We start from the raw sequence: 27,191 nt of genomic DNA on the forward strand, positions 1-27,191 counted from the left end.
AAGTTCAGGACACTAGTTTGAGACCTAGCTTTCTCACCCTGAATTTGAATTTTTACCATGCTATGATCACTCTTCCCAAGAGGATCCTTTACTATGAGATCATTAATTAATCCAGTCTCATTACACATTACCCAATCTAAAATAGTCTTCTCCCTGCTTGGTTCCACAACAAATTGTTCTGAGAAACCATCCTGAATACACTTTATGAACACTTCCTCAAGGCTACCTTTGCCAATTTGATTTGTCCAAACAATATGAAGATTAAAATTCGCCCATGATTATTGCCGTACCTTTCTTACAAGCCTCCATTATTTCTTGATTTATACTCTGTCCTGTAGTGTAGGTACTGTTAGGGGGCCGATAGATTACGCCCACCCGTTTCTTATCTCCCCCCTAACTGATTCTACATCTTCATCTTCTCAATCATTCATAACCGTCTAGCCATAAATTATCCATTTGTTTTTCTCCAGGGGCAGAGTAGTTTGTAGTAAAATCTCATTTAACAATTTGCTGCAGAAATAATTATGTTTTGAAGTATTTCCACATGAATTTCCATGCATCTTAACAACTGACAAAGGCACACAACTGCACTCCTTGCTAACAGTCCCCCTACCAGAAATGACTGTCACAGTCCCAAACATTGTGAGGCCGAAGTTCAGCCTCCCAAAAAGGCCACTTACTGCCAGAAAGCGGCGGTCAGGCGGCGGAGTCGCGCGGCTGCCAACTTCCGGTCCAATGGCTGCCACGATCGAATTCACCTCAGGGATTTTTCTGGCGGTTCCCACTTCCACCCCACTGCTGCCGACCATCCCAAGTGCATCATCAAAGGGCGCACCGCCGCTCTCCCACACCTCCATCCCACCTCCCGCGAAATTTAGGTTGAAAAATCATAAATTCGCTGTGCGGTGCCCCCAGCAGCTTTTTGTTTTCTGTCGGTGCATCTTGTTTTGTGTGTGTGGGACTTGGCTGCATGGCAGCCATTAAAGGCGAAAGTTCACTGCCGCGACCGTCATGTTCTTTTATTGCCGGTCGACTTCCCGATTGGCCGGACAATTATGCCCCCAGGTTTGACCGGGCTGCTAACAGGCAGCCTAGCGTTCCGTCTTGGGTGCCAGACTGCTGACCCGACTCCGTCCCACCGCCACTTCTATCCCTCACCAGTACTTACCGCCCCCATTATGACCGGCTTCCGGTCCGCTCCAAAAAAATTGTCAAAGATGCTGAAAATCGATCATGAGTTCACCTCGTCTGACGCGGTGGTAAAAACACTTTTAAAACGGTAGGTGCGCCAGGTTTCCGGCGGGGGTGAATTTCTACCCCAGTAAGTGTTGCAAAGATACGGAGTGGTGAGGGCAAGTTTTCAGAGAGTGAGTGGGAGGGAAGCCGAGGATTTTCCACATAAACAAATTGTAACACTTCTCCCTTCAATGTTACACAGGCAGCTTGAGGGAAGGGAAGTCCAAGAAGGTAAGCATAACCCCTGGCTGCTGCTGACAGGCAGCAACACGTTAGCCGGACTTGGGAGCAGGTCCTCTGTCTGCCACCTAATGCATACGGCTTCCCCTACCCTATACCTCCTCCTACATCACGCACACTATCCTCACCAGTCGTTAAGCACACAGGGGTTTAAACATTCCAGTAATGCAGTAAATTTAGAATAACTCAATTGCAACTCGTGACTGGAGCTCTGACCCGTAGTCTTGAAATCAAACAAAGCAAGTCTTGATTTTTATTTTTTATTTTTCCTATGCATTAACCCTTTAGATTCTAATAATTTAAGAAATGCCCGTTAGAGGGTAGAACACCACAGTACACAAAGCACTGCTGCAGTTTAATCCGCTGTGCATCATATTGCAACCCAATGATTTAATTGGGTGTTGAACGTCTTGTGTTGTCATTGTGAGCAGTTCTGGATGTTGCAGAACATCTCACCATACTTACCCCAGAGCCGTTCTCCTCCAGTCCAGCCAAAGGCTTGTTGATGCTGTTTACAAATTTGTTGACGTGTTCAAAGTGCTTTGTCATCTCTGTTGCAAGGACCATGTCGATAATAGCTTGTCGGAGTGTCCGGTACTCATTCCTGCCCAAAAAAATATTATTTCTCAAGTCAACAATAAATGTGCCTTTATATAGCACCTTTAACATAGGAACACGTCCCAAGATACTTCACAGGAGCCAAATCTGACACCGCGCCAGATAAAAAGATATTAGGACAGGACCAAAAGGTAGGTTTTAAGCAGCATCTTAAAAGGAGGGAGAGGTTTACAGAGGGAATTCCAGACCTTAGGACCTAGATGGCTGAAGGCACGGTCGCCAACGATGGTGCGAAGGGAGTGGAGGATGCTCAAGAGGCCAGAATTGGAGGAACTCGGAAGGTTGTAAGGCTGGAGGAGATTACAGAGCTAGCAGGGGGCAAGGCCATGGAGGGATTTGAACACAAGGATGAGAATTTTAATATTGCTTGACTGGGAGCTAATGTAGGTCAACGAGCACAATGCCGATGGGTGAGTGGGACTTGGTGCGACTCAGGATATGGGCAGCAGAGTTTTGGATAAGCTGAAGTTTACGGAGGGTGCAAGGTAGCAGGCCAGACAGGAGAGCATTGGAATAGTCAAGTCTGCAGAAACATCCAAAAGTAAAACCGCAACAGATTCTAACTTGATCTTATCAAATTACAAAATACAGCACTGGCGAGTTCTACCCAATGCCCAAAGTACAAGGAAAAACCAAAAGTGACTGCCATGAGAAGACAGAGCACAAGATTAACCGGCTCTATTAGATGCATTATTTCAACTAATCGAGGCGGAGCGGCGGGGACTCGCCAGGTCAGCTGTGTGAAACACATTACCACTGGAATCTAGCATTCAGCTGAAACATCCTCAATCAGTGAATGTTTGTCTACTGCAGCAACTCAGCTTCCTCACACAATGGGTTCAGTAACTCCTCCCTCCCAGTCACATGGCCTCATTCCAAGCATGAACATGAGGGCTGCGGCAGGTTTTGGGTAGAAAGATGACAAAGAAACTCCCATAACTCAGCCAGAGTCAATGCCCCAGGATAACAGCAAAATGTAAAATTAAGGAAAACCCTAAGATGTTCTATAAATATATTAAGAGCAAGAGGGTAACTAAAGAAAGGGTAGGGCCTATTAGAGATCATGAGGGTAATCTTTGTGTGGAGGCGGAAGATGTTAGGGTTCTTAACGAATACTTTGCATCTGTTTTCACAAAGGAATGGGGCAATGCAGATACTGCTATCGAGGAGGAGTGTGATATTCTGGATGAAATAAATATAGTGAGAGAGGAAGTATTAAGGGGTTTAGCAGCTTTGAAAGTAGGTAAGTCCCCAGGCCCGGATGAAATGCATCCCAGGCTGTTGAGCTAAGTAAAAGAGGAAATAGCAGAGGCCTTGACCATCATTTTCCAGTCCTCTTTGGATTTGGGCATGGTGCCGGAGGATTGGAGGACTGCTAATGTAGTACCCTTGTTTAAGAAGGGAGAAAGGGATAGGCCGAGTAATTACAGGCCTGTCAGCCTAACCTCAGTGGTGGGAAAATTATTGGAAAAAATCCTGAAAGACAGGATAAATCTGCATTTGGAAAGTCAGGGATTAATTAGGGACAGTCAGCACGGATTTGTTAAGGGAAGATTAACCTGAATGAATTTTTTGAGGAGGTAACCAGGAGGGTTGATGAGGGTAGTGCGTACGATGTAGTGTATATGGACTTTAGCAAAGCTTTTGATAAGGTCCCACGTGGTAGACTGGTCACGAAGGTTAAAGTCCATGGGATCCAGGGCAAAGTGGCAAGTTGGATCCAAAATTGGCTTGGAGGTAGGAAGCAAAGGTTAATGGTTGATGGATCTTTTTGTGACTGGAAGGATGTTTCCAGTGGGGTTCCGCAGAGCTCAGTGCTGGGTCCCTTGCTTTTTGTGATATATATCAACGATTTAGATTTAAATATAGGGAGTATGATTAAGAAGTTTGCAGACGACACTAAAATTGGTTGTGTGGTTGATCATGAAGAAAATCATGGGCTGCAGGAGGCTATCAATCTACTGGTCAGGTGGGCAGAGCTATGGCAAATGGAATTTAATTCAGAGAAGTGTGAGGTGATGCACTTTGGGAGGGCTAATAAGGAAAGGGTATACACATTAAACGGTAGGCCACTTAATAATGTAGATGAACAAAGGGACCTTGGAGTGCTTGTCCACAGATCCCTGAAAGTAGGCCAGGTGGATAAGGTGATTAAGAAAGCATACGGAATGCTTGCCTTTATTGGCCGAGGCATAGAATATAAGAGCAGGGAGGTTATGCTTAAATTGTATACTTTGGTAAAGGCACAGTTGGAGTACTGCGTGCAGTTCTGGTCGCTGTATTATAGGAAGGATGTGATTGCACTAGAGAGAGTGCAGAGGAGATTTACTAGGATGCCCCCTGGAATGGAGAATCTTAGTTATGAGGACAGATTGGATAGGCTGGGTTTGTTCTCATTGGAACAGAGGAGGTTGAGAGGAGACCTCATTGAGGTGTACAAAATATTGAGGGGCTTGGACATAGTGGATAGTAAGGGTCTATTTCCATTGGTGGAGGGGGCATAGTTTTAAGGTGGGTGATGGAAGGTTTAGAGGGGATTTGAGAGGGGGCTTCTTTACGCAGAGGGTTGTGGGGATCTGGAACTCGCTGCCTGGAAGAGTGGTGGATGCAGAAACCCTCACCACTTTTAGAGATGGTTGGATGGGCACTTAAAGTGCCATAACCTGCAGGGTTACGGACCTAGAGCTGGTAATTAGGATTAGACTGGATGACCTTTTGTTGGCCGACACAGTATTAATGGTAAGTACTGCAGGGATTTGTTTCGATCGCCTGGATGGGTCGGAGAGGAATTTTCCCAGATTTTTTTTCTCCCTAAATTGGCCTGGGTTTTTATCTGGTTTTTGCCTCTCCCAGGAGATCTCATGGCTCCAGTTGGGGTGGAGTGCAGAATGTTTCAGTATAAGGGGTGTTGCAGTTGTGTGAGGCGGACTGGTTGGGCTGGGTTTGCTCTCATTGGAACAGAGGAGCTCTTTGCCTTTCCGTCATTGTTCATAGGTTTATATGGAACTTTCAGGGCTGCTGACCAAGGGCCGTGCAGCTCTTTGTTGGCCGGCGTGGACACAATGGGCCGAAATGGCCTCCTTCTGCGCTGTAAATTTCTATGTGTCTATGTAGGAAATGCGAGTAAAAGAATTCTGGCAGCTTAAGATTATAAACAGCTATTTAACATCAATAAGGAGGAAAAAACCTTCCTCTTTAAAGTGTTATACTCATTCAGGCCTATTCCTCAACCCACTATAAATTAAACTATTACCCAGTGGAGGAGCTTGGCTGGCAACTTCTGGCTACATGGTGGATATTGGACTTCACACTCCTGCCCTTATAATAAGGAGTGTACCCCACTTTGCTGCTTCCCCTTTCTTCCTCGGCCCCACAGTTGAAATCTGGAACTGACAGTGTAGGAGCTTGTTCCCCTATCAGGGCGTTCCTCTCTGCAGTCTGCTGAATGCGACCCTCTTTAAGACTATTGCTCTCGCCAGATACACTGCAAGTGAAACAACCCTTATACTCTATTGGTCAAGTTGCCTTTGCTACACAAAGTATCAATTTTACAATGCAACTTCATTTGTGCCCAGTGTCAGTTATACATAGACCATTATCTCATCCAGCATTGTGGAGTCAGATATACCATAGGTCGCATGCAGAGCGAAATCCCAACTATAACGTCTTAGCAATACACTATAAAGTGCACCTCTATTAACAACACAGTTCTATCTGCCACGCAAGTCAGGCCCGTGACTTTTGAGTGAGGTTGTGAAATTCAAAGTGAATTATGAGCTTTGTGCTGTAGACTCTTCATCTAAAAACATCTCTCTTGTTCTTTACAGAATCCTTCTCGCTGCCAAAGCTTCTCGGGTTTCCCTCGTTACTTCTGGCAGGATATGTTCAGCCAGACTGCTAATGAAGCAAAGTCACGTGGCTAGCATGCTGGTGGCAGTTGGAATTAGCAGCATTACAAGCATGTGCTTCTTACACAAGACACATTTGAGCACATATAAATATTAATCTTATCCATGTATTCGATGCTAATATTTTTGCCAATTCTTCCTTCTGTCAAACTTTTGTTTTTGAACTGTACTTCCACACCTCCTGATTTTTTAAATTAGTTGTCATAAGTTAGTGAAATGGACGATAATATTTATCCCTCAACCATCGTAAAAAATGATCTGGTAATATTTAGTTGCTGTTTGTGGGAGCCTGCTGTGCACAAATTGGCTGCGATGAAATCCCTACGTAACAATATTGACCACACTTCAAAAGTACTTCATTGGCTATGAAGTGCTTTGGGATGTCCTGGGGTTGTGAAAGGAGCTATAGAAATGCAAGTCTTTTCTTTCGATTGATCTCTCTTTACATTGCCAAGATAGACAAACAACTCAAACACAAGTGATGTGGTGATGAGGATCATGCTAGTGTTGGGCTCCACGTGACCTGAGTCGGGTAGACTCAGGCTGTCAAAGAAAGAGCTCATCACTGGCCATGCACCATGGTCCTCTAAATCGTTTTTAAAAATGTTTCAATTTAATAAAGATGTGATTTTTGAAATAGTTTGCAGCAGCCTAACTTGCAAATAATCAGTTAATCCACCTGGTGCTCGTGTTTATCACATAACCAAGAATCAACAGTGCGCTAAATCCAAGCAAACAGTGATCGGGGTCAATAAATGATTCATTGTATTCTCCCTCTGCTCTCGGTTAGTTCCCCCAACTTCTCTCATGGTCTTTCCTCCATTTAACCTGCAGCATACACATGGCAGCAGTTTTCAGCCTATGGAGTTTTTCTACTGAAGACAGCAGAGCGAATCCAGCAGTGTAAGAACAGGACCCTTTTAAAGCGGTTCTTAGACCCCTTACCTCTCCATGTTCTTGAAGATGTTACACTTGTCATCCCGAGTGGTCAGCTGGAATGCTAGTGCTGCATGGTGGCTCTCCAGCACGGCTGTGTCGTTATACAGGAGCGCCAGCTCGCTCTCCGCGTTACACAGGAAAGAGTTTGTCCTGCCAGGGTGATCGACATCATGCACTGTGGCTGCGATGAGAGCCGCCACCTCATCGGTGCGATCCAAGCTTTGCTGTACAACAATGAACAGAACAGCATTAAAACAATCTGAAAACACTCCCAGCTGAACAGTGAATTTGCCATACAGCAGCAGATTTATTTCACAAAATGGGCTTGAGCCGGGGTGGGGGGAGGGCAGTTAAAGCACTACCCTTTCAGCAGTGGCACTGCAATCCAGCTTAGACTGATGGAACAAGGTGCACAACCGGGGACACAGGCGGATGGGGCAGGCGGGCAGGTTTCTATTGCGGAATTCCCCAGCACCATTGTAGAAGCACCATCACCACAGGGACTGCAGCAGTTCAATGGGAAGGCCCAACATCAGCTGCTCAGGGCAACAAGGAATGGGCAATAAATGCCAGTCTTGCCGAGAATACATTGAGTAAGTTGAGATGGGTTACTGGGAGCAGAAGGTCCTTTTAAAGGAAAGCGGATTCTCTTCTTTTAGGAAATGCCTCAATTCAACAACAACAACTTGTATTTATATAGCGCCTTTAAAGTAGAGAAACGTCCCAAGGCAAGTCACAGGAGTATTATGAGATAAAAAATTTGACACTGAGCCGCAGAAGTAGAAATTAGCGCAGGTGACCAAAAGTTTGGTCAAAGAAGTCAGTTTTAAGGAGTATCTTGAAGGAGGAAAGAGAGGTAGAGAGGTTTAGGCAGGGAGTTCCAGAGCTTGGGGCCTAGGCAAAAGAAGTCATGGCAACCAATGGTTGAGCGATTATAATCAGGGATGCTCTAAAGGGCAGAATTAGAGGAGTGCAAACATCTCGGGGGTGGGGGGGGGGTTGTGGGGCTGTAGAAGATTACAGAGATAGGGAGGGGCGAGGCCATGGAGGGATTTGAAAATAAAGATGAGAATTTTGAAATCGAGGCGTTGCTTAACCGTGAGCCAAAGTGGATCAGCGAGCACAGGATTGATGGGTGCGAGTTAGAACATGGGCAGCCGAGTTTTGGATCAGCTCTAGTTTACGTAGGGTGGAATGTGGGAGGCCAGCCAGAAGTGCATTGGAATAGTCAAGCCTAGAGGTAACAAAGGCAAGGATGACGGCTTCAGCAGCGGATGAGCTGAGGCAAGGAGGAGACGGGCGACGTTACGGAGGTGAAAATAGGCAGTCTTAGTTATGCTGCAGATATGTGGTCAAAAGCTCATTTCAGGGTCAAATATGACACCAAGGTTGCGAACAGTCTGGTTCAGCCTCAGAGAGAAGTTGGGGAGAGGGATGGAATCAGTGGAAAGGGAACGGAGCTTGTGGTGGAGACCGAAAACAATGGCTTCGGTTTTCCTAATATTCAATTGGAGAAAATATCTGCTCATCCAGAACCGGATGTCGGACAAGCAGTCTGACAACTTAGAGACCGTGGAGGGGTCGAGAGAAGTGGTGGTGAGGTAGAGCTGGGTGTCGTCAGCGTACATGTGAAAACTGACGCTGTGTTTCCGGATGTCGTCGTCAAGGGGCAAGATGTAGATGAGAAATAGGAGGGTGCCAAGAATAGTTCCTTGGTGGGGACACCAGAGGTAACGATGCAGGGGCGGGAAGAGAAACCGTTGCAACTCACCTTAACTCTTTCCTTACAAAGGAAATAAGCAGTTGCATGCAGCACATCTGCAGAGTGCGTTGAGTTGTGATAGGAATTCGAGGAGTGGTAATTTGCTTCAATAACTTGTAACCAGGACCGCAGCATTGATTCAGAACAGTTTAAAAATTCACAGACTCCAAAGCGTGAAAACATTTTCAGCCCAAGGTAGACCAGAGGCCTAGATCAAAAGATGACAGCGGTTTAGAGGATGTCTGGTGAAAGATTTTATTTTGTTATGGACTAAGTGTTGTGCATGTCCATCCGCATCATTTTTCAGATGAAGCCCTTTTCCTGTTCCTCCCCCCAGTCACAAGCCATATTATTGATTTTAAATTACTACAGAACAATAACAAATGCAAGATGGGATAACCTTGCTACATGGAGTCCTAGCGCTTCTGCCAACCTTAGGGGAAAGACAAGTCAATAATTTTAGTACAATTTAAAAAAAAGTAAAGTTAAACATTTTAAAAGGCCTCAGCACTTATCGTGCGTCTGTTGCTGAATAATGAGTAGGGACCTTCACTGTGGCACTCCTTGTTGCTGCTCTGTATGCAGCTCGTGCAGGATTGCTGGGGTTAACGCGACAACAAATGTTCCCTCCCTCAGTGATGCAGCTTGCCCTGTAAATCTTTGGCCAGCAACTCAACAGATGGGTGTCGGCCCCAAGCCAGAGGCCGATCAGCTCACGAACCTGGTCGGTCAAACGGCCAACATCATCCAACATCATGCATTAATCAGCATTTCAAAAACCAAACAAGTGTTGTATTCAATACTTCTTACAATGAATACAGCTACAAATGGTGTTTTAATATTACTGGCACTGCTCCTACTACAATGAGCCACAGGGATATTTATCATATCCAACCAGCAAGCCTGTTGAAGTTGCAAGGGTAGATACTGATTACCTTGTATGTTTGGCCAGGTTCAACGTGTATGTAGTTAATAAATAGTACCCAGCATTACAAGGCAGTAATCCAATCACGTGTTCAGAAAAAGTTCCAACTCAGTCTAGAGTTTGCTCCAGGTTCCACACTGCCACATTCAAGGTGCGAGGGCCATCTGATATGAGTGGACACCAACAGCCTCCGTGGCCCACGCTAATGAAGGACGTGATGCAACTGCTAAGTCTGAGTGAAAATAACCGCTGGTTATTGGAGTAAATGTTCTGCACAGAACCATTTCACAAATGCGTATGCATGGAAAGAGCTGGTCCCACATTACAGGCGTTCTATAAAGTTTGAGGTGCCTGGAAATAAGACTGATGTTACCCTGAAAGATACAACAACTTGTATTTATGTAAAACATCCCAAGATGCTTTACAAAAGAGTAATCAAACTAACTTTGGCACCGAGCCACACAAGGAGATATTAGGAGCATTGACCAAAAGTTTGGTCAAAGAGGTAGGTTTTAAGGAGGAGAGAGAAGTAGAGGGAATTCCAAAGCTTAGCACCCAGACAGCTGGAAAGCACGGCTGCCAATGATGGAGTGATGAAAATTAGGGATGTGCAAGAGGCCAGAATTAGAAGAGTGCAGAGATCTGGTAGGATTGTAGGGCTGGAACAGGTTATAGAGATAGGGAGTAATGTAGGGGCTGGAGCAGGTTATAAAGATAGGGAGGGGTGTAGGAGCTGGAGCGGGTTACAGAGATAGGGACGGGTGTAGGGGCTGGGGGAGGTTACAAAGATAGGGAGGTGTGTTGGGGCTGGAGCAGGTTATAGAGATAGGGAGGGGTGTAGGGGCTGGGGGAGGTTGCAGAGATAGGGAGGGGTGTAGGGGCTGGGGCAGGTTGCAGAGATAGGGAGGGGTGTAGGGGCTGGAGGAGGTTACAGAGATAGGGAGGGGTGTAGGGGCTAGGGGAGGTTGCAGAGATAAGGAGGGGTGTAGGGGGCTGGAGGAGGTTACAGAGATAGGGAGGGGTGTAGGGGCTGGAGGATGTTACAGAGATGGGGAGGGCTGTAGGGGCTGGGGGAGGTTACAGAGTTGGGGAGGGCTGTAGGGGCTGGGGGAGGTTACAGAGTTGGAGAGGGGTGTGGATTTATGGATCAGAAACTAGACTGAAATAATGACACCAGAGGTGCTATACACATTTTAAGATGTACTTTGCACTGTTTAATTTGCACAATGGGTAGGTAGAGGTTTTTAAAATCACCATTCTCACTGATGATGGGTTTTGAAAACCAGGATGAGAATTTTAAACTCAAGGAGTTGCTGGAGCGCAAGCCAATGTAGATCAGGGAACACAAAGGTGATGGGTGAATGGGACTTGGTGTGAGTTAGAATATGGGCAGCAAAGTTTTGGATCAGCTGAAGTTTACAGAGGGTGCAAGGTGGGAGGCAGGTCAGGAGAGTGTTGGAATAGTCGAGTCTACAGCTAACAAGGCGCCAGAGCCTTGGTGGCGGAGACGGGCGATGGAGCTGAGGCGGGGACGGGCGATGAAGATGAGGTGGGGGTGGGGACAGGCGATGAAGATGAGGTGGGGGTGGGGACGGGCGATGAAGATGAGGTGGGGGTGGGGACAGGCGATGAAGATGAGGTGGGGGTGGGGACAGGCGATGAAGATGAGGTGGGGGTGGGGACGGGGGATGAAGATGAGGTGGGGGTGGGGACGGGCGATGAAGATGAGGTGGGGGTGGGGACGGGGGATGAAGATGAGGTGGGGGTGGGGACGGGCGATGAAGATGAGGCGGGGATGGGCGATGAAGATGAGGCGGGGGCGGGGACGGGCGATGAAGATGAGGCGGGGGTGGGGACAGGCGATGAAGATGAGGCGGGGGTGGGGACAGGCGATGAAGATGAGGCGGGGGTGGGGACAGGCGATGAAGATGAGGTGGGGGTGGGGACGGGCGATGAAGATGAGGTGGGGGCGGGGACGGGCGATGAAGATGAGGTGGGGGTGGGGACGGGGGATGAAGATGAGGCGGGGGTGGGGACAGGCGATGAAGATGAGGCGGGGGTGGGGACAGGCGATGAAGATGAGGTGGGGGTGGGGACGGGCGATGAAGATGAGGTGGGGGTGGGGACGGGCGATGAAGATGAGGTGGGGGTGGGGACGGGGGATGAAGATGAGGTGGGGGTGGGGACGGGCGATGAAGATGAGGCGGGGATGGGCGATGAAGATGAGGCGGGGGCGGGGACAGGCGATGAAGATGAGGCGGGGATGGGGACAGGCGATGAAGATGAGGCGGGGGTGGGGACGGGCGATGAAGATGAGGTGGGGGTGGGGACGGGGGATGAAGATGAGGTGGGGGTGGGGACGGGGGATGAAGATGAGGTGGGGGTGGGGACGGGGGATGAAGATGAGGTGGGGGTGGGGACGGGCGATGAAGATGAGGCGGGGGTGGGGACGGGGGATGAAGATGAGGTGGGGGTGGGGACGGGGGATGAAGATGAGGTGGGGGTGGGGACGGGGGATGAAGATGAGGTGGGGGTGGGGACGGGGGATGAAGATGAGGTGGGGGTGGGGACGGGGGATGAAGATGAGGTGGGGGTGGGGACGGGGGATGAAGATGAGGTGGGGGTGGGGACGGGCGATGAAGATGAGGCGGGGGTGGGGACGGGGGATGAAGATGAGGTGGGGGTAGGGACGGGGGATGAAGATGAGGTGGGGGTGGGGACGGGCGATGAAGATGAGGTGGGGGTGGGGACGGGCAATGAAGATGAGGTGGGGGTGGGGACGGGCGATGAAGATGAGGTGGGGGTAGGGACGGGGGATGAAGATGAGGTGGGGGTGGGGACGGGCGATGAAGATGAGGTGGGGGTGGGGACGGGCGATGAAGATGAGGTGGGGGTGGGGACGGGCGATGAAGATGAGGTGGGGGTGGGGACGGGCGATGAAGATGAGGTGGGGGCGGGGACGGGGGATGAAGATGAGGTGGGGGTGGGGACAGGCGATGAAGATGAGGTGGGGGCGGGGATGGGCGATGAAGATGAGGTGGGGGTGGGGACGGGGGATGAAGATGAGGTGGGGGTGGGGACGGGCGATGAAGATGAGGCGGGGGTGGGGATGGGCGATGAAGATGAGGTGGGGGTGGGGACGGGGGATGATGATGAGGCGGGGGTGGGGACGGGGGATGAAGATGAGGTGGGGGTGGGGACGGGGGATGATGATGAGGCGGGGGTGGGGACGGGCGATGAAGATGAGGTGGGGGCGGGGATGGGCGATGAAGATGAGGTGGGGGTGGGGACGGGGGATGAAGATGAGGTGGGGGTGGGGACGGGCGATGAAGATGAGGTGGGGGTGGGGACGGGGGATGAAGATGAGGCGGGGGTGGGGACGGGCGATGAAGATGAGGCGGGGGTGGGGACGGGCGATGAAGATGAGGTGGGGGTGGGGACGGGCGATGAAGATGAGGTGGGGGTGGGGACGGGGGATGAAGATGAGGTGGGGGTGGGGACGGGGGATGAAGATGAGGCGGGGGTGGGGACGGGGGATGAAGATGAGGTGGGGGTGGGGACAGGCGATGGAGCTGCCCATTTGAGATGTTAAAACATTGAATCAGGAACGGTTCCACTGGTGACAGCAAAACGACATGTGGAAGTATTTAGTAGGAATCCTGTCACAAAATGACTAGGTCACATAGATAAACTTCTGTAAGAGTTTTATTCTCCCAATGAAACAATATCTGTGCAATCATCTACCTGCCCGTGCCGTGAAATACCCAGTGTTTGTTTCCCAATGGGAGGGCAGAAATTGAACTGATTTTGACTGAGACGCATTTTATTAAACCAGTTTCTGACAGGTGTCTTTTATTACAGCAATCTGGCACGTAGCTGATCTCCAGGATAGTATCACTCACCCTTATTTCCATATATACTTCCCAGTATACAAGTCTTGCAATGAGACATTAATTCCTTAACCAATCACACGGGAACACTTTTTTCCAAATCTTTCCAAAAATTAGCTGAACTGTGACATTCCAATTCTTCGAAGAATCTTACCCTGGGCAGTTGCAGTCGTCAGGTAACTTTGAGCATGTGTTTGACATCCACTTGTCATCTATCCCTTGTCCCCTCCAAATCTGCTTATTGCTCCCATAATTCAAAAGTACCTTTTGTGTGTTGCAGCCTCCAATTTAAATACATCAAAGTCCCAGGAATCTTCATTTTCCATCGTTTCAGTTATTCGTGTTGGGATATCATGGCGCATGACAGGAACATGCAAGTGAGTGTGAATAGGGTGGACATCTGAGAGGAAAAGACCCACAAAGAAAATCAGTAATCAAAGGAATATTGTGATCAGTAGCCAAATCAATAGTTATATATCCAGGTTTGCAGATAACACTAAGTTAGGAGGCACAATAAGATGTGTAGATGGGAGCAGGAAGGTACAAAGCGACACTGACAGACAAAGTGAGGGGGTAAAACTATGGCAGATGGGAGTTCAATGTGGGGATGTGTGAGGCCACAGAATCATAGAAATTTACAGCACGGAAGGATGCCATTTCGACCCATCGTGTCCGTGCCGGCCAACAAGCAGCTATCCAGCCTAATCCCATTTTCCAGCTCTCCGTTCGTAGCCTTGCAGGTTACAGCACTTCAGGTGCACATGCAAGTATTTTTTAAATGCGGTGAGGGTTTCAGGCAGTGAGTTCCAGACCTCCACAATCCTCTGGGTGAAGAAATTTACCCTCATATTCCCTCTAAACCTTCTACCAATTACTTTAAATTTATGCCCCCTGATTGTTGACCCCTCTGCTAAGGGAAATAGGCCCTTTCTATCCACTATATCTAGGCCCCTCGTAATTTTATACACCTCAATGAGGTCACCCCTCAGCCTCCTCTGTTCCAAGGAAAACAAACCCAGCCTATCCAATCTGTCCTTATAGCTCTCCAGTCCCGGCAATGTCCTCGTTAATCTCCTCTGTACCCTCTCCAGCGCAATCACATCCTTCCTGTAATGCGGTGACCAGAACTACACGCAGTACTCTAGCTGTGGCCTAACCAGTGTTTTATACAGTTCAAGCATAACCTCCCTGCTCTTGTATTCTATGCCTCGGCTAATAAAGGCAAGTATTCCATTTGCCTTCTTAACCACCTTAGCTACCTGGTCTGCTACCTTCAGGGATCAGTGGACAGGCACTCCAAGGTCCCTTTGTTCCTCTACACTTCTCAGTGTCCTACCATTTAATGTGTATTCCCTTTCCTTGTTAATCCTCCCCAAATGCATTACTTCACACTTCTCCGGATTAAATTCCATCTGCCACTGTTCTGTCCACCCGACCAGTTGATTTGATTTCTTCCTGCCGTCTACAGCTTTCTTCTTCATTATCAACCACACGGCCGATTTTAGTATCATCCGCAAACTTCTTAATCATACCCCCTATATTCACGTCTCATCATCGGCAGTCCCTCGAAACATAGAAAATAGGTGCAGAAGTAGGCCATTCGGCCCTTCGAGCCTGCACCACCATTCAATAAGATCATGGCTGATCATTTACCTCAGTACCCCTTTCCTGCTTTCTCTACATACCCCTTGATCCCTTTAGCCGTAAGGGCCATATCTAACTCCCTCTTGAATATATCCAATGAACTGGCATCAACAACTCTCTGCGGTAGGGAACTCCACAGGTTAACAACTCTGAGTGAAGAGGTTTCTCCTCATCTCAGTCCTAAATGGCTTACCCCTTATCCTTAGACTATGTCCCCTGGTTCTGGACTTCCCCAACATCGGGAACATTCTTCCTGCATCTAACCTGTCCAGTCCCGTCAGAATTTTATATGTTTCTATGAGATCCCCTCTCATCCTTCTAAACTCCAGTGATTACAGGCCCAGTCGATCCAGTCTCTCCTCATGTCAGTCCTGCCATCCCGGGAATCAGTCTGCTGAACCTTCGCTGCACTCCCTCAATAGCAAGAATGTCTTTCCCCAGATTAGGAGACCAAAACTGAACACAATATTCCAGGTGAAGCCTCACTAAGGCCCTGTACAACTGCAGTAAGACCTCCCTGCTCCTACACTCAAATCCCCTAGCTATGAAGGCCAACATACCATTTGCCTTCTTCACCGCCTGCTGTACCTGCATGCCAACTTTCAATGGCTGATGAACCATGATACCCAGGTCTCGTTGCACCTCCCCTTTTCCTAATCTGCCGCCATTCAGATAATATTCTGCCTTCGTGTTTTTGCCCCCAAAGTGCATAACCTCACATTTATCCATATTATACTGCATCTGCCATGCATTTGTCCACTCACCTAACCTGTCCAAGTCACTCTGCAGCCTCTTAGCGGCCTCCTCACAGCTCACACCGCCACCCAGCTTAGTGTCATCTGCAAACTTGGAGATATTACACTCAATTCCTTCATCTAAATCATTTATGTATATTGTAAATAGCTGGGGTCCCAGTACTGAGCCCTGCGGCACCTCACTAGTCACTGCCTGCCATTCTGAAAAGGACCCGTTTATCCCGACTCTCTGCTTCCTGTCTGTCAGCCAGTTCTCTATCCACGTCAGTACATTACCTCCAATACCATGTGCTTTAACTTTGCACAACAATCTCTTATGTGGGACCTTGTCAAAAGCCTATTGAAAGTCCAAAAACACCACATCCACTGGTTCTCCCTTGTCCACTCTACCAGTTACATCCTCAAAAAATTCGAGAAGATTTGTCAAGCATGATTTCCCTTTCATAAATCCATGCTGACTTGGACCGAATCTGTCACTGCTTTCCAAATGCGCTGCTATTTCATAGTTAATAATTGATTCCAACATTTTCCCCACTACTGATGTGAGGCTAACCGGTCTATAATTATCCGTTTTCTCTCTCCCTCCTTTCTTAAAAAGTGGTGTTACATTAGCTACCCTCCAGTCCATATGAACTGATCCAGAGTCGATAAGACTGTTGGAAATTGATCACCAATGCATCCACTATTTTTAGAGCCACTTCCTTAAGTACTCTGGGATGCAGACTATCTGTTCCTGGGGATTTATCGGCCTTCAATCCCATCAATTTCCCTAACACAATTTCCCGAGGATGACTTGCTTCCATGCCAAAAAAGGATGAGTTCACAGGTGTTTCAATGAAGGGCCTAATATTCCAATTCCTGAACTACATAGTGTAAGGTGGAAGATGCCTGTGCATGGAATTTTTAACATGTGGTGGCCGTTGCACACCAGCCACCACACAAGCTTGACAGAGCTAGATCTTGGTCCAGTGGCAAGGGTCAATCAAGATGACTGGAGACCAGCTCTGCTGCACGGATCTTGTGCGCACACATATTGCAGCGTGGGCTGGCCCATGCTGTCCCTGGGCCCTCGGCTCTTCTGGCCCTGAACTCGCGCCTCTCCTGGGCCCTGATCACATCCCTCTACGAACTCTCGCTGCTCCTTCACCCCGACCTCGCTGCTCCTGCTGTACCTGCCGTGCTCCAATCAGCGACCTGGACCTGCCGTCGCCCTCCTGTACCAGCGCTGTACGCCACCACGCTGACCATGGCCGCCGCTCGCTGCTCTTTTTAGTCTAGATCATTGATGTATACCACAAAAAGCAAGGGACCCAGCACTGAGCCCTGCGGAACCCCACTGGAAACAGCCTTCCAATCACAAAAACACCCATCAACAATTACCCTCTGCTTCCTTTGAGCCAATTTTGGATCCAACTTGCCACTTTGCCCTGGATCCCATGGGCTTTTACTTTCGTGATCAGTCTGTCATCAAAAGCCTTGCTGAAATCCATATAAACTACATCAAATGCACTACTACCCTCATCGACCCTCCTTGTCACCTCCTCAAAAAATTCAATCAAGTCAGTCAAGCACGATCTTCCCATAACAAATCCGTGCTGACTGTCCTTTATTAATCTGTGTCTTTCTAAATGAAGATTTATCCTGTCCTTCAGAATTTTTTCCAATAATTTTCCCACCACCGAGGTTAGGCTGACTGGCCTATAATTACTCAGTCTATCCCTTTCTCCCTTCTTAAACAAAGATACCACATTAGCAGTCCTCCAGTCCTGCGGCACCTCACCTGTCGCCAGAGAGGATTGGAAAATGATGGTCAGAGCCTCTGCTATTTCCTCTTTTGCTTCGCTGAGTAGCCTAGGATACATTTCATCTGGGCCTTGGGACTTATCCACTTTCAAAGCTGCCAAACCCCTTAATACCCCCTCTCTCACTATGTTTACTTCATCTAATATTTCACACACCTCCTCCGCGATAGCAATGTCTGCATCTACCCTCTCCTTTGTGAAAACAGACGCAAAGTATTCATTAAGAACCATACCCACATCTCCCGTCTCCATACACAGATTACCATCATGGTCTCTAATAGGCCCTACCCTTTCTTTCGTTATCCTCTTGCTCTTAACATATTTATAAAATCTTTGGATTTTCCTTGATTTTACTTGCCAAGAATTTTTTATTCTCTCTTTGCTTTTTGAATATCCTTTTTAATTTCACCCCTGCACTTTCTGTACTCCTCCAGAGATCCTGCAGTATTGAGCCCTCGGTATCTGTCATGAGCCTCCCTTTTTTTCTTTATCTTCCCCTGTGTATCACGAGACATCCAGGGGGCTCTAGATTTGTTAGTCCCACTCTTTTGCTTTAAGGGGACATGTTTGGCTTGAACCCTCCAGATCTCCTCCTTGAATGCATCCCACTGCTCTGACATTTATATTTACCTTCAAGTAGCTGTTTCCAGTCCACTTTGGCCAAATCACCTCTCAGCTTAGCAAAGTTGGCTTTTCCCCAATTTAGAACTTTTATTCCTGGTCTATCCTTGTCCTTTTCCATAACTACCTTAAATCTAACTTGATTATGGTCACTGGCACCTAAATGCTCTCCCACTGTGTGCTCTCCAAATATGTGCCCTTAAAGAAAAAGGGTGGGACTAACAAATCTAGAGCCCCCTGGATGTACAGGGTAGGACAGCCAGGCCTCGGATCATTTACCATCTCACCAAAGGGCGCTGCTCAGCGCCGAGTTTATGGCCCGCATCTCGCCGTAGGCAATCAGGTTCATACAACAATCTCCCGTCTTCTTGGACCCCCTTGTCTCTGAACCAACACCTTGCTCAGCATCTTCCACTGTTCAATATGAAGTTCGGGATCTGGAACGTCAGGACCATCATGGACAACTCCAACAGCGACAAGCTGGAACGCCGCAGTGCCATAGTTGCCCAGGAACTAAGACGCTTCAATGTCGACATCGCTGTCCTAAGCAAGACCCGGCGAGCAGGGGAAGGCCAGCTCAAAGAACAAGATGGAGGTTACACCTTCTTCTGGAAAGGGAAACCAGAGGAAGAACACCGCCTCCATGGAGTCGGTTTCGCTATCAAGAACAAGCTGGTCGACCGCCTCAGAGACTCCCCCTGCGGGATTAGCAAACGCTTCATGACTCTCCGACTCACCCTATCCCGGAACCAGTGCGCCACAGTCATCAGTGCTTACGCCCCAACAATCGATGCAACAGATGAGACCAAAGAGGGTTTTTACTCCAGCCTCGAAAAATCCCTGTCCCACGTCCCGACGGACGACAAACTGATCCTCTTCGGCGACTTCAATGACAGGGTCAGCAAGGACACAGCCCTCTGGGGAGGCGTGATCGGCAGAGAGGGGGTGGGGAAAACCAATTCCAGCGGTACCCTGCTCCTGACAAAATGCATAGAGCACGACCTTGTCATCACCAATAGCTTGTTCCGCCAGAGGGTCAAGTACAAGTCATCGTGGCAACACCCTTGCTCCAAACACTGGCACCTGCTCGACTATGTCATCATCCGAGCCAGGGATCACAAGGATGTGCGCATCATCCGTGCCATGACAGGAGCTGACAACTGCTGGACAGACCATCGCCTAATCTGTTCCATCATCAACATAGCCCCAAAGCGGCGACAGCAGCAGAAGCAATACCGCAAAAAAGTTAATGCCGGGCACTCAAAGACCCAACTAAGAGAGCCTTATACAACCAACGCCTCACTGCTAACCTGGCGACCCTTGATGATCCCGAGACGCAGAGTGCCCACAGCGCTTGGTCTGCCCTTCAGGCCTCCATAACCAATGCCCGCGAAGAGACGCTTGGTCACTCAACCAGGAAACACCAGGACTGGTTTGATGAGAATGACTAGGAGATCCAAGAGCTAATAAATCACAAGCGCAGGGCATTTCTGAACCTAAAACAACCCAACTCGGGAGCGGCAAAGCAGCATTATAGACGGCTTAAGACCGTGGTCCAACAAAAAACCCGGGACCTAAAGAATAGATGATGGGTGGAGAAAGCACAGGAGATTCAGCAGCTGGCTGACAGCCATGATGTGCGAGGATTCTTCACCGCAGGCAAGGCCACCCACGGCCCAAGCACCCAAGGCCCCACCCCACTGCTGGCCAAGAACGGGGAAACACTCATCAAGGACACCGAGGCAGTCAGGACCCGCTGGAAGAAGGACTTCGAAGATCTTCTTAACCGAGACTCTGCCTTTGACTTGAGTGTCCTCGACTCCATCCCGCAGCATGCTACCCGCCACCATCTCAGCAAAACCCTAGCCCTGCACGAGGTAGAAAAGGCCATCCGCCAGCTCAAGAACAAGGCAACGGGAGCGGATGGAATCCCCACTGAGGCACTAAAGTATGGCGGAGAGGCACTATTGGCACGAATGCATGACCTCATCTCTCTCATCTGGAAGGAGGAGAGCATGCCGGGAGATCTCAGAGATGCAGTAATTGTGACCATCTTTAAAAAAGGGGACAAGTCCGACTGCGGCAACTACAGAGGAATCTCCCTGTTATCAGCCACTGGGAAAGTCGTCGCTAGAATCTTCCTCAACCGTCTTCTCCCTGTGGCTAGGAAGCTCCTTCCGGAGTCTCAGTGCGGATTTCGTTCACAACGGGATACAACGGACATGATTTTTACGGCGTGACAGCTGCAAGAAAAATGCAGGGAACAGCACCAACCCTTGTACATGGCCTTCTTTGACCTTACAAAGGCCTTTGGCACTGTCAACCGTGAGGGACTATGAAGCGTCCTCCTCGGTTTCGGCTGCCCCCAAAAGTTTGTCACCATCCTCCGCCTGCTCCACGATGTCATGCAAGCCGTGATCCTGACCAACGGATTATTACAGACCCAATCCACGTCCGGACTGGGGTCAAGCAGGGCTGCATCATCGCGCCAACCCTCTTCTCAATCTTCCTCGCTGCAATGCTCCACCTCACACTCAACAAGCTCCCCGCTGGAGTGGAATTAAACTACAGAACCAATGGGAACCTGTTCAACCTCCGTCGTCTCCGGGCCAGATCCAAGACCGTCCCAACCTCTGTCATTGAACTGCAGTACGCAGACGATGCTTGCATCTGCGCACATTCACAGACTGAACTCCAAGTCATAGTCAACATCTTCACTGAGGCAAACGAAAGCATGGACCTTACACTAAACATCCGTAAGACAAAGGTCCTCCACCAACCTGACCCCGCCACACAGCACTACCCCCCAGTCATCAAGATCCACAGCGCGGCCCTGGACAACGTGGACCACTTTCCATTCCTCGGGAGCCTATTATCAGCAAGGGCAGGCATTGACGACAAGATTCAACACCGCCTCCAGTGCATCAGTGCAGCCTTCGGCCACCTCAGGAAAAGAGTGTTTGAAGATCAGGCCCTCAAATCTGCCACCAAGCTCATGGTCGATAGGGCTGTAGTGATACCCGCAATCCTGTATGGCTTGGAGATGTGGACCATATACAGTAAACATCTCAAATTGCTGGAGAAATACCAACAACGATGTTTCCGTAAGATCCTGCAAATCCCCTGGGAGGACAGACGCTCCAACGTTAGCGTCCTCGATCAGGCCAACATCCCCAGCATCAAAGCACTGTCAGTCATGCGAACAGACTCCCAAAGCAAGCGCTCTACTCGAAACTCCTACACGGCAAGCGAGCCCAAGGTGGGCAGAGGAAACATTTCAAGGACACCCTCAAAGACTCCTCGATAAAATGCAACATCCCCACCGCCACCTGGGAGTCCCTGGCCAAAGACCGCCCTAAGCGGAGGAAGTGCATCCGGGAGGGCACTGAGCACCTCGAGTCTCATCGCCGAGAGCATGCAGAAACAAGCACAGGCAGCGGAAGGAGCGTGCGGCAAACAAGTCCCACCCACCCTTTCTTTCAACCACTGTCTGTCCCACCTGTGACAGAGACTGTAATTCCCGTATTGGCCTGTTCAGTCACCTAAGAACTCACTTTTGGAGTGGAAGCAAGTCTTCCTCGATTTCTAGGGAATGCCTATAATGATGATGCTCTCCCACTGATACCCCTTCCACCTGCCCAGCTTCATTCCCTAAAACTGAATCCAGAACCGCCCCCTCCTGTGTTGGGCTTGCTACATACTGGCTAAAAAAGTTCTCCTGAATGCATTTTAGGAATTCCAGACCCTGTGTACCCTTCACATTAATTTTATCCCAGTTAATATTAGGATAGTTGAAATCTCCCTGTTACTGCCCTATAGTTTTTGCACTTCTCAGAAATTTGCCTACATATTTGCTCTTCTATTTCCCACTCACTGTTTGGGGGTCTATAGTGCACTCCCAGCAGTATGATCACCCCTTTTATGTTTTTCAGTTCGACTCATATGGCCTCGTTTGATGACCCCTCTAACATATCATCCCTCCTCACAGCTGTAATAGTTTATTTCATCAATACCGCGACCCCCCTCCCTTTTTACCCCCTACTCTATTACGTCTCAAAATCCTGTAACCAGGAATATTGAGCTGCCATACCTGCCCCTCTTTTAGCCATGTCTCTGTAATAGCTATAATATTGTACTCCCAAGTGACTACCTGTGTTCTCAGCTCATCTGCCTTATTCGCTATACTCCTTGCATTGAAGTATATACTATTTAGTACAGGCAAACTTCCTTGTTGACTACTATCTAGCCCTTGTTTCCTCTGTCCTAATTTACTTTCTACGGTTTTGTTTTCCAATTCCAATTTTTCTTCCCTCCCTACTGATCACTTGGATCTGAGAAATAGAATTCTGAATATTTTAATAATGGTGAATAATGTCACTCCATTATTTCAGGATAGGAGCCATAAACTAGGCAATTATAGGTCTATTAGTCTAACAATGAAGGACAGGTAAAGACCATCTGGTCAGTTGTGGGGCAGGAACTGGTATCTGCTATTAGGGACAGAGAAACTGAGCATTTGGGCAAATATAAGCTAATGAGCGCGCCAGCATGAATTTGTAAAGGATAAGTAATGTCCAGCGAACCTAATTGAATTTTTTGAAAAGGTAACAAATGTGGTAGATAAGGGAGTGTCTATGGATGTTATTTATATGGATTTCCAGAGGCATTCAACAAGGTTCCACGTAAGAGACTGTTCACAAAAATGAGAGGGCATAGAATTGGAGGCAACCTATGGCTTGGATAGGGAATTGGTTAGGAGGTAGGAACAATGGGTATCTACTCAAATTGGCAGGATGTGACTAGTGGTGTCCCTCAGGGATCTATACTGGAGCCTCAGCTTTTCACTATATTTATACATGATTTGGATGAAGGAATAGAGAGCCATATATCTAAGTTTTTTGATGACCCTAAAGTTAGGTGGCACAGTAAATAATGTAGATGGGAGTAGATGGTTACAAAGGGACATTGACAGATTAAGTGAGTGGGCAAAAATGTAGGAAAGTATGAGGTCATCCACTTTGGGTCGATCAGAGTATTTTCTAAATGGTGAGAAGCTTGGAACTGTGGGTGAGTAGAGAGATTTAGGGGTGCAAGTACAGAAATCACTAAAAGCTAGTGCAGAGGTACACAAAATAATTAAAGGCTAATGGAATGGTCTTTATCTCGAGGGCTGGAATACAGAGGGGTGGAAGCTATCTTACAATTGTACAGAGCTCTGGTTAGACCCCATTTGGAGTAACTGCGTTCAGTCTGGGCAACTCAGGAAGGACTTTTTGGGCTTGGAGGGGAGCAGCGCAGATTCATCAGAATGATACCGGGGCTTAAAGGGTTAAATTATGAGGCGAGGTTGCATAGACTAGGCTTGTATTCCTTTGTATATAGATGATTAAGAGATGATCTAATAAGAGGTGTTTAGGATGATCAAAGGATTTGATAGGGTAGATAGAGAGAAACTATTTCCTCTGGTGGGAGAATCCAGAACAATGGGGCATAAGGGAGGTAAAATCTGGAACACTCTCCCCTAAAATGCTATATAAGGTTTGATCAGTTGAAAATTTCAAAATTGAGATTGATAGATTTTTGTTAGGCAAGGGTTTTAGGATTATGGAACCAAGGCGGGTAGATGAAGGTAAACATACAGATCAGCCATGATCTAATTGAATGGCGGAAAAAGCTCAAGGGGCTAAATCGCCTACTCCTGTTCCTATGTTAGAGACTAGAAGCTGTGGGTAAGCAAAGGGATTTAGGTGTCCAGATAACAAATCATTAAAAGCTAATGGACAGGTATAAAAAGTAATCAAAAAGACGAATGGAATGTTGCCCATTATCTCAAGGGGGCTACAATACAAAACTGAGGAAGTGATGATTCAGTTGTATAAAATTGATCACATCTGGAGTACTGTGTTCAGTTTTTGGCATCAAGAAGAATATATTTGAGAGTACTTTGAGGGGTCATAGTGTAGATTCACTAGAATGATACCGGGGCTTAAAGGATTAAAATATGAAGACAGCTTGCATAACGTTGATTGAATTTGGAAGATTGATAGATGATCTAGTCAAGGTGTTTAAGGGATTCGATAAGGTAGATGCAGAGAATCTATTTCCTTTGGCTGGAAAATTCAGAACAATGGGCTTAATCTTAAAATTAGAGCTAGGCCATTTAGGAGTGAGCACTTTTTCCACACAAAGGGTAATGGAGATCTTGAACTTTCTCCTGAAAGGCTGTGGATGGTGGGTCAATTGAAATTTTGAAGACTGAGATTAATAAATTAGGTAAGGATATCAAGGAATTTGGAGCAAAGGGGGATAAATGGAGTTAAGATACAGATCAGCCACGATCTAATTGAATGGCAGAATGAGGCTAGAGGGGCTGAATGCCTTCCTCCAGTTCCTATGTTCTTACATCGCAACAAACCCACACAAATTAGTAATTGAAGGGTCATGGCAATAAACCCTACTTATGAGAAACTGTGCTGGAAACAAGACCAACTTACTTTTGGTGAAGATATATTCATTTCCAGACAGCCTCCGCAAGCCATCCTGCAGGCAGCGAGAGAGGAGAGTTAGAGTGGTCACTCTGTTATCAATAAATTACAAGAGCCTCTGATAAAACTCCATTCCTGTCGAGTTTGTTTTCTGCATTAGACACGTACCAATCAGTGGGTCAGTTTGGGAGCTCAATTAACGGGATCTTAAGCGACAGGTTCAACATTCCATTCCTGAGCATGTTAGTCACAGCAGTAGCTGCTTATTCAGCAGAATAGGGGTTATACAATATGCAACAGTGGAATACCTCCCCACCCATTCAGTAATGTCTCGGGTAGTCCTGAGTGAGGACTGCCCTTTTAACAGAGACTTCAACATCTGGGAACTCAAGGCCACTAAAGGCCTGTCTAGACCACTTTCATCTCAAGTTAGTCTTCTCAAAAGAATGGCTGATACAAATCAGTACATCCTCAGCATTTGAAGGAAATGCTCCGGTGTTAGATTTTGGGTTTGACACACTGCTGGTCCTTTATGATAATCAAATCTAAATAGCAATTGATCAATGAGAGCTGCCATCTGCCCCAGGGACACTGCACATTAGCACCTAGATCATCAGTGATTGTAAACTTATGCACTGAGGTAGTACCTATGGAGTTTCATCTCTTCCCCCTTATTCCCCACTCCACCTCGGCTGAAGCACTGGTAATTGCTGGGAAATGGCCCTTGCCGCCTCCAGCCCTCTGATACCTTACTGAAGTCATTCTTCACATTTCAGCCTGGACAATGAGTGTCAGCAAACTATTCAATTGCAGAGGGCCAATGCTCTTCTCAGCTGGTGTCTGGACATGTGCAGCAGGGGTCACCAGACAGCAGTCAGGATCAAGAAGCCTGACCGCTTTTCTTCCTTTCCCTCCCACAACATACAACTCCTGCTTATGACCAGCAGTGCAGTTAGTGCGCAGCATTCAGAGGGCAAGTCATGCTCCAGAAATAGAATCACAGAATGGTTACAGCATGGAAGGCGGCCATTCGGCCCATGCCGGCTCTCTGCAAGAGCACCTCAGCTAGTCCCACTCCCCTGCCCTTTCCTCATAGCCCTGCAAATATTTTTCTTTCAGGTACTTTTCCAATTCCCTATTGAAAGCAGTGATGGAGTCTGCCTCCACCATCCTTTCAGGCAGTGCATTCTAGATTCTCACCACTCACTGTGTAAAAATTTTTTTTTCTTATGTCACCTTATGTTCTTTTGCCAATCACCTTAAATCGATATCCTCTGGTTCGTGACCCTTCTGCCAATGGGAACAGTTTCTCTCTACCTACTCTGTCCAGACCCCCGCTGAGGGTCCACAAAAACATTGACAGCACACCTTAGCAGTACCAACCTCACATTTGGGGGTTGACTCCCCGAGGGGGACACTCATTGCTGAGCAGCTTGCAGGGACGCTTTCTGGGAAATGGCAGAAGATGGCAGTCTGGGACTCTGCGCTGCGTCGGGCCGTTTAAAAACTACTGAACCCAGACTTGGTTAAAGCAAAATGGAAACTGAAAGATTGTGGATTTGGGAGTTGATGAATAAGAGCTGGTGTTAGAGTGAAGAGGAGAGGAAATCAAACAGGGGACAGGGAACAGAAAGGTTTGAATGGCTTCTTCTGATTCCTACATCTCCTACCAAGGTGCCTCTCCCATACATTACACACTTTTACACACGCATATCCCCTATGTGCGTAAACTCAGACTAACAAAAGCGCTGAAAAGTTACTAACGTTTCACAGGGCTTTGTAAAATGCTTCTGAAGGATGTAGTTCAAACTGAACTTACTGACATCAGCCCGTCGACCAGATCGCTGGTGTGTGGGTCATCATCCTTGTTCCCGAGCTGTGGAGAATACAGCTCTGTGGTTCGGAGAATTTCTAGTACATGATCCAAAGCTTCAGCCACTAGTTCCGAGCTGCTCTCTTGTGCAACATTTATGATATTTATTACCTTAAAAATAAAGTTTAACAAAAGGAACTGATTAACACCGTACAATAAGTGTTTCATGTCTGAGCTATTTACAATCAGCACCCCAGAAACAATTTGCACTTCATTAGACTTGAGTGGGATTTGAACCCGTGTCCTTCCAACTCACTGAGCTAAGGCTGGCGACATAGCGCACATATTCAGGCACTTGATATCACTGCTTTGCAGTTAGTTCATAAACTACCATAAAAATTGTAAAGTTTAATATAATGGAGCTACTACATTACAACAGTGACTACACTCCAAATGTCTTTCATTGGTTGTAAAGCACTTTGAGACGTTTGGTGGTCGTGAAAGGCGCTATATAAATGCAAGTCTTTCTTTACTTTAAAAATACACTAGGTTA

The 27,191-nt window shown here is 47.7% G+C and overlaps 1 protein-coding gene across 1 annotated transcript in view; it reads right to left on the reverse strand.

Moving 5' to 3' along the window:
* pde8a (phosphodiesterase 8A) overlaps positions 1 to 27,191 on the reverse strand; it is a 254,911-nt gene that overhangs the window by 20,780 nt on the left and 206,940 nt on the right. The window contains exons 14-19 of the mRNA XM_070858624.1: positions 26,645 to 26,809; positions 24,835 to 24,880; positions 13,783 to 13,918; positions 8,713 to 8,911; positions 6,948 to 7,165; positions 1,942 to 2,080 (exon numbers count right to left, since the gene is read on the reverse strand). Coding sequence (XP_070714725.1) covers positions 1,942 to 2,080; positions 6,948 to 7,165; positions 8,713 to 8,911; positions 13,783 to 13,918; positions 24,835 to 24,880; positions 26,645 to 26,809 — 903 coding nt within the window. The remainder of the gene's footprint in view (positions 1 to 1,941; positions 2,081 to 6,947; positions 7,166 to 8,712; positions 8,912 to 13,782; positions 13,919 to 24,834; positions 24,881 to 26,644; positions 26,810 to 27,191) is intronic.

The sequence above is a fragment of the Pristiophorus japonicus genome, chromosome 17, assembly GCF_044704955.1.
Source record: "Pristiophorus japonicus isolate sPriJap1 chromosome 17, sPriJap1.hap1, whole genome shotgun sequence".
Lineage (NCBI taxonomy): Eukaryota > Metazoa > Chordata > Chondrichthyes > Pristiophoridae > Pristiophorus > Pristiophorus japonicus.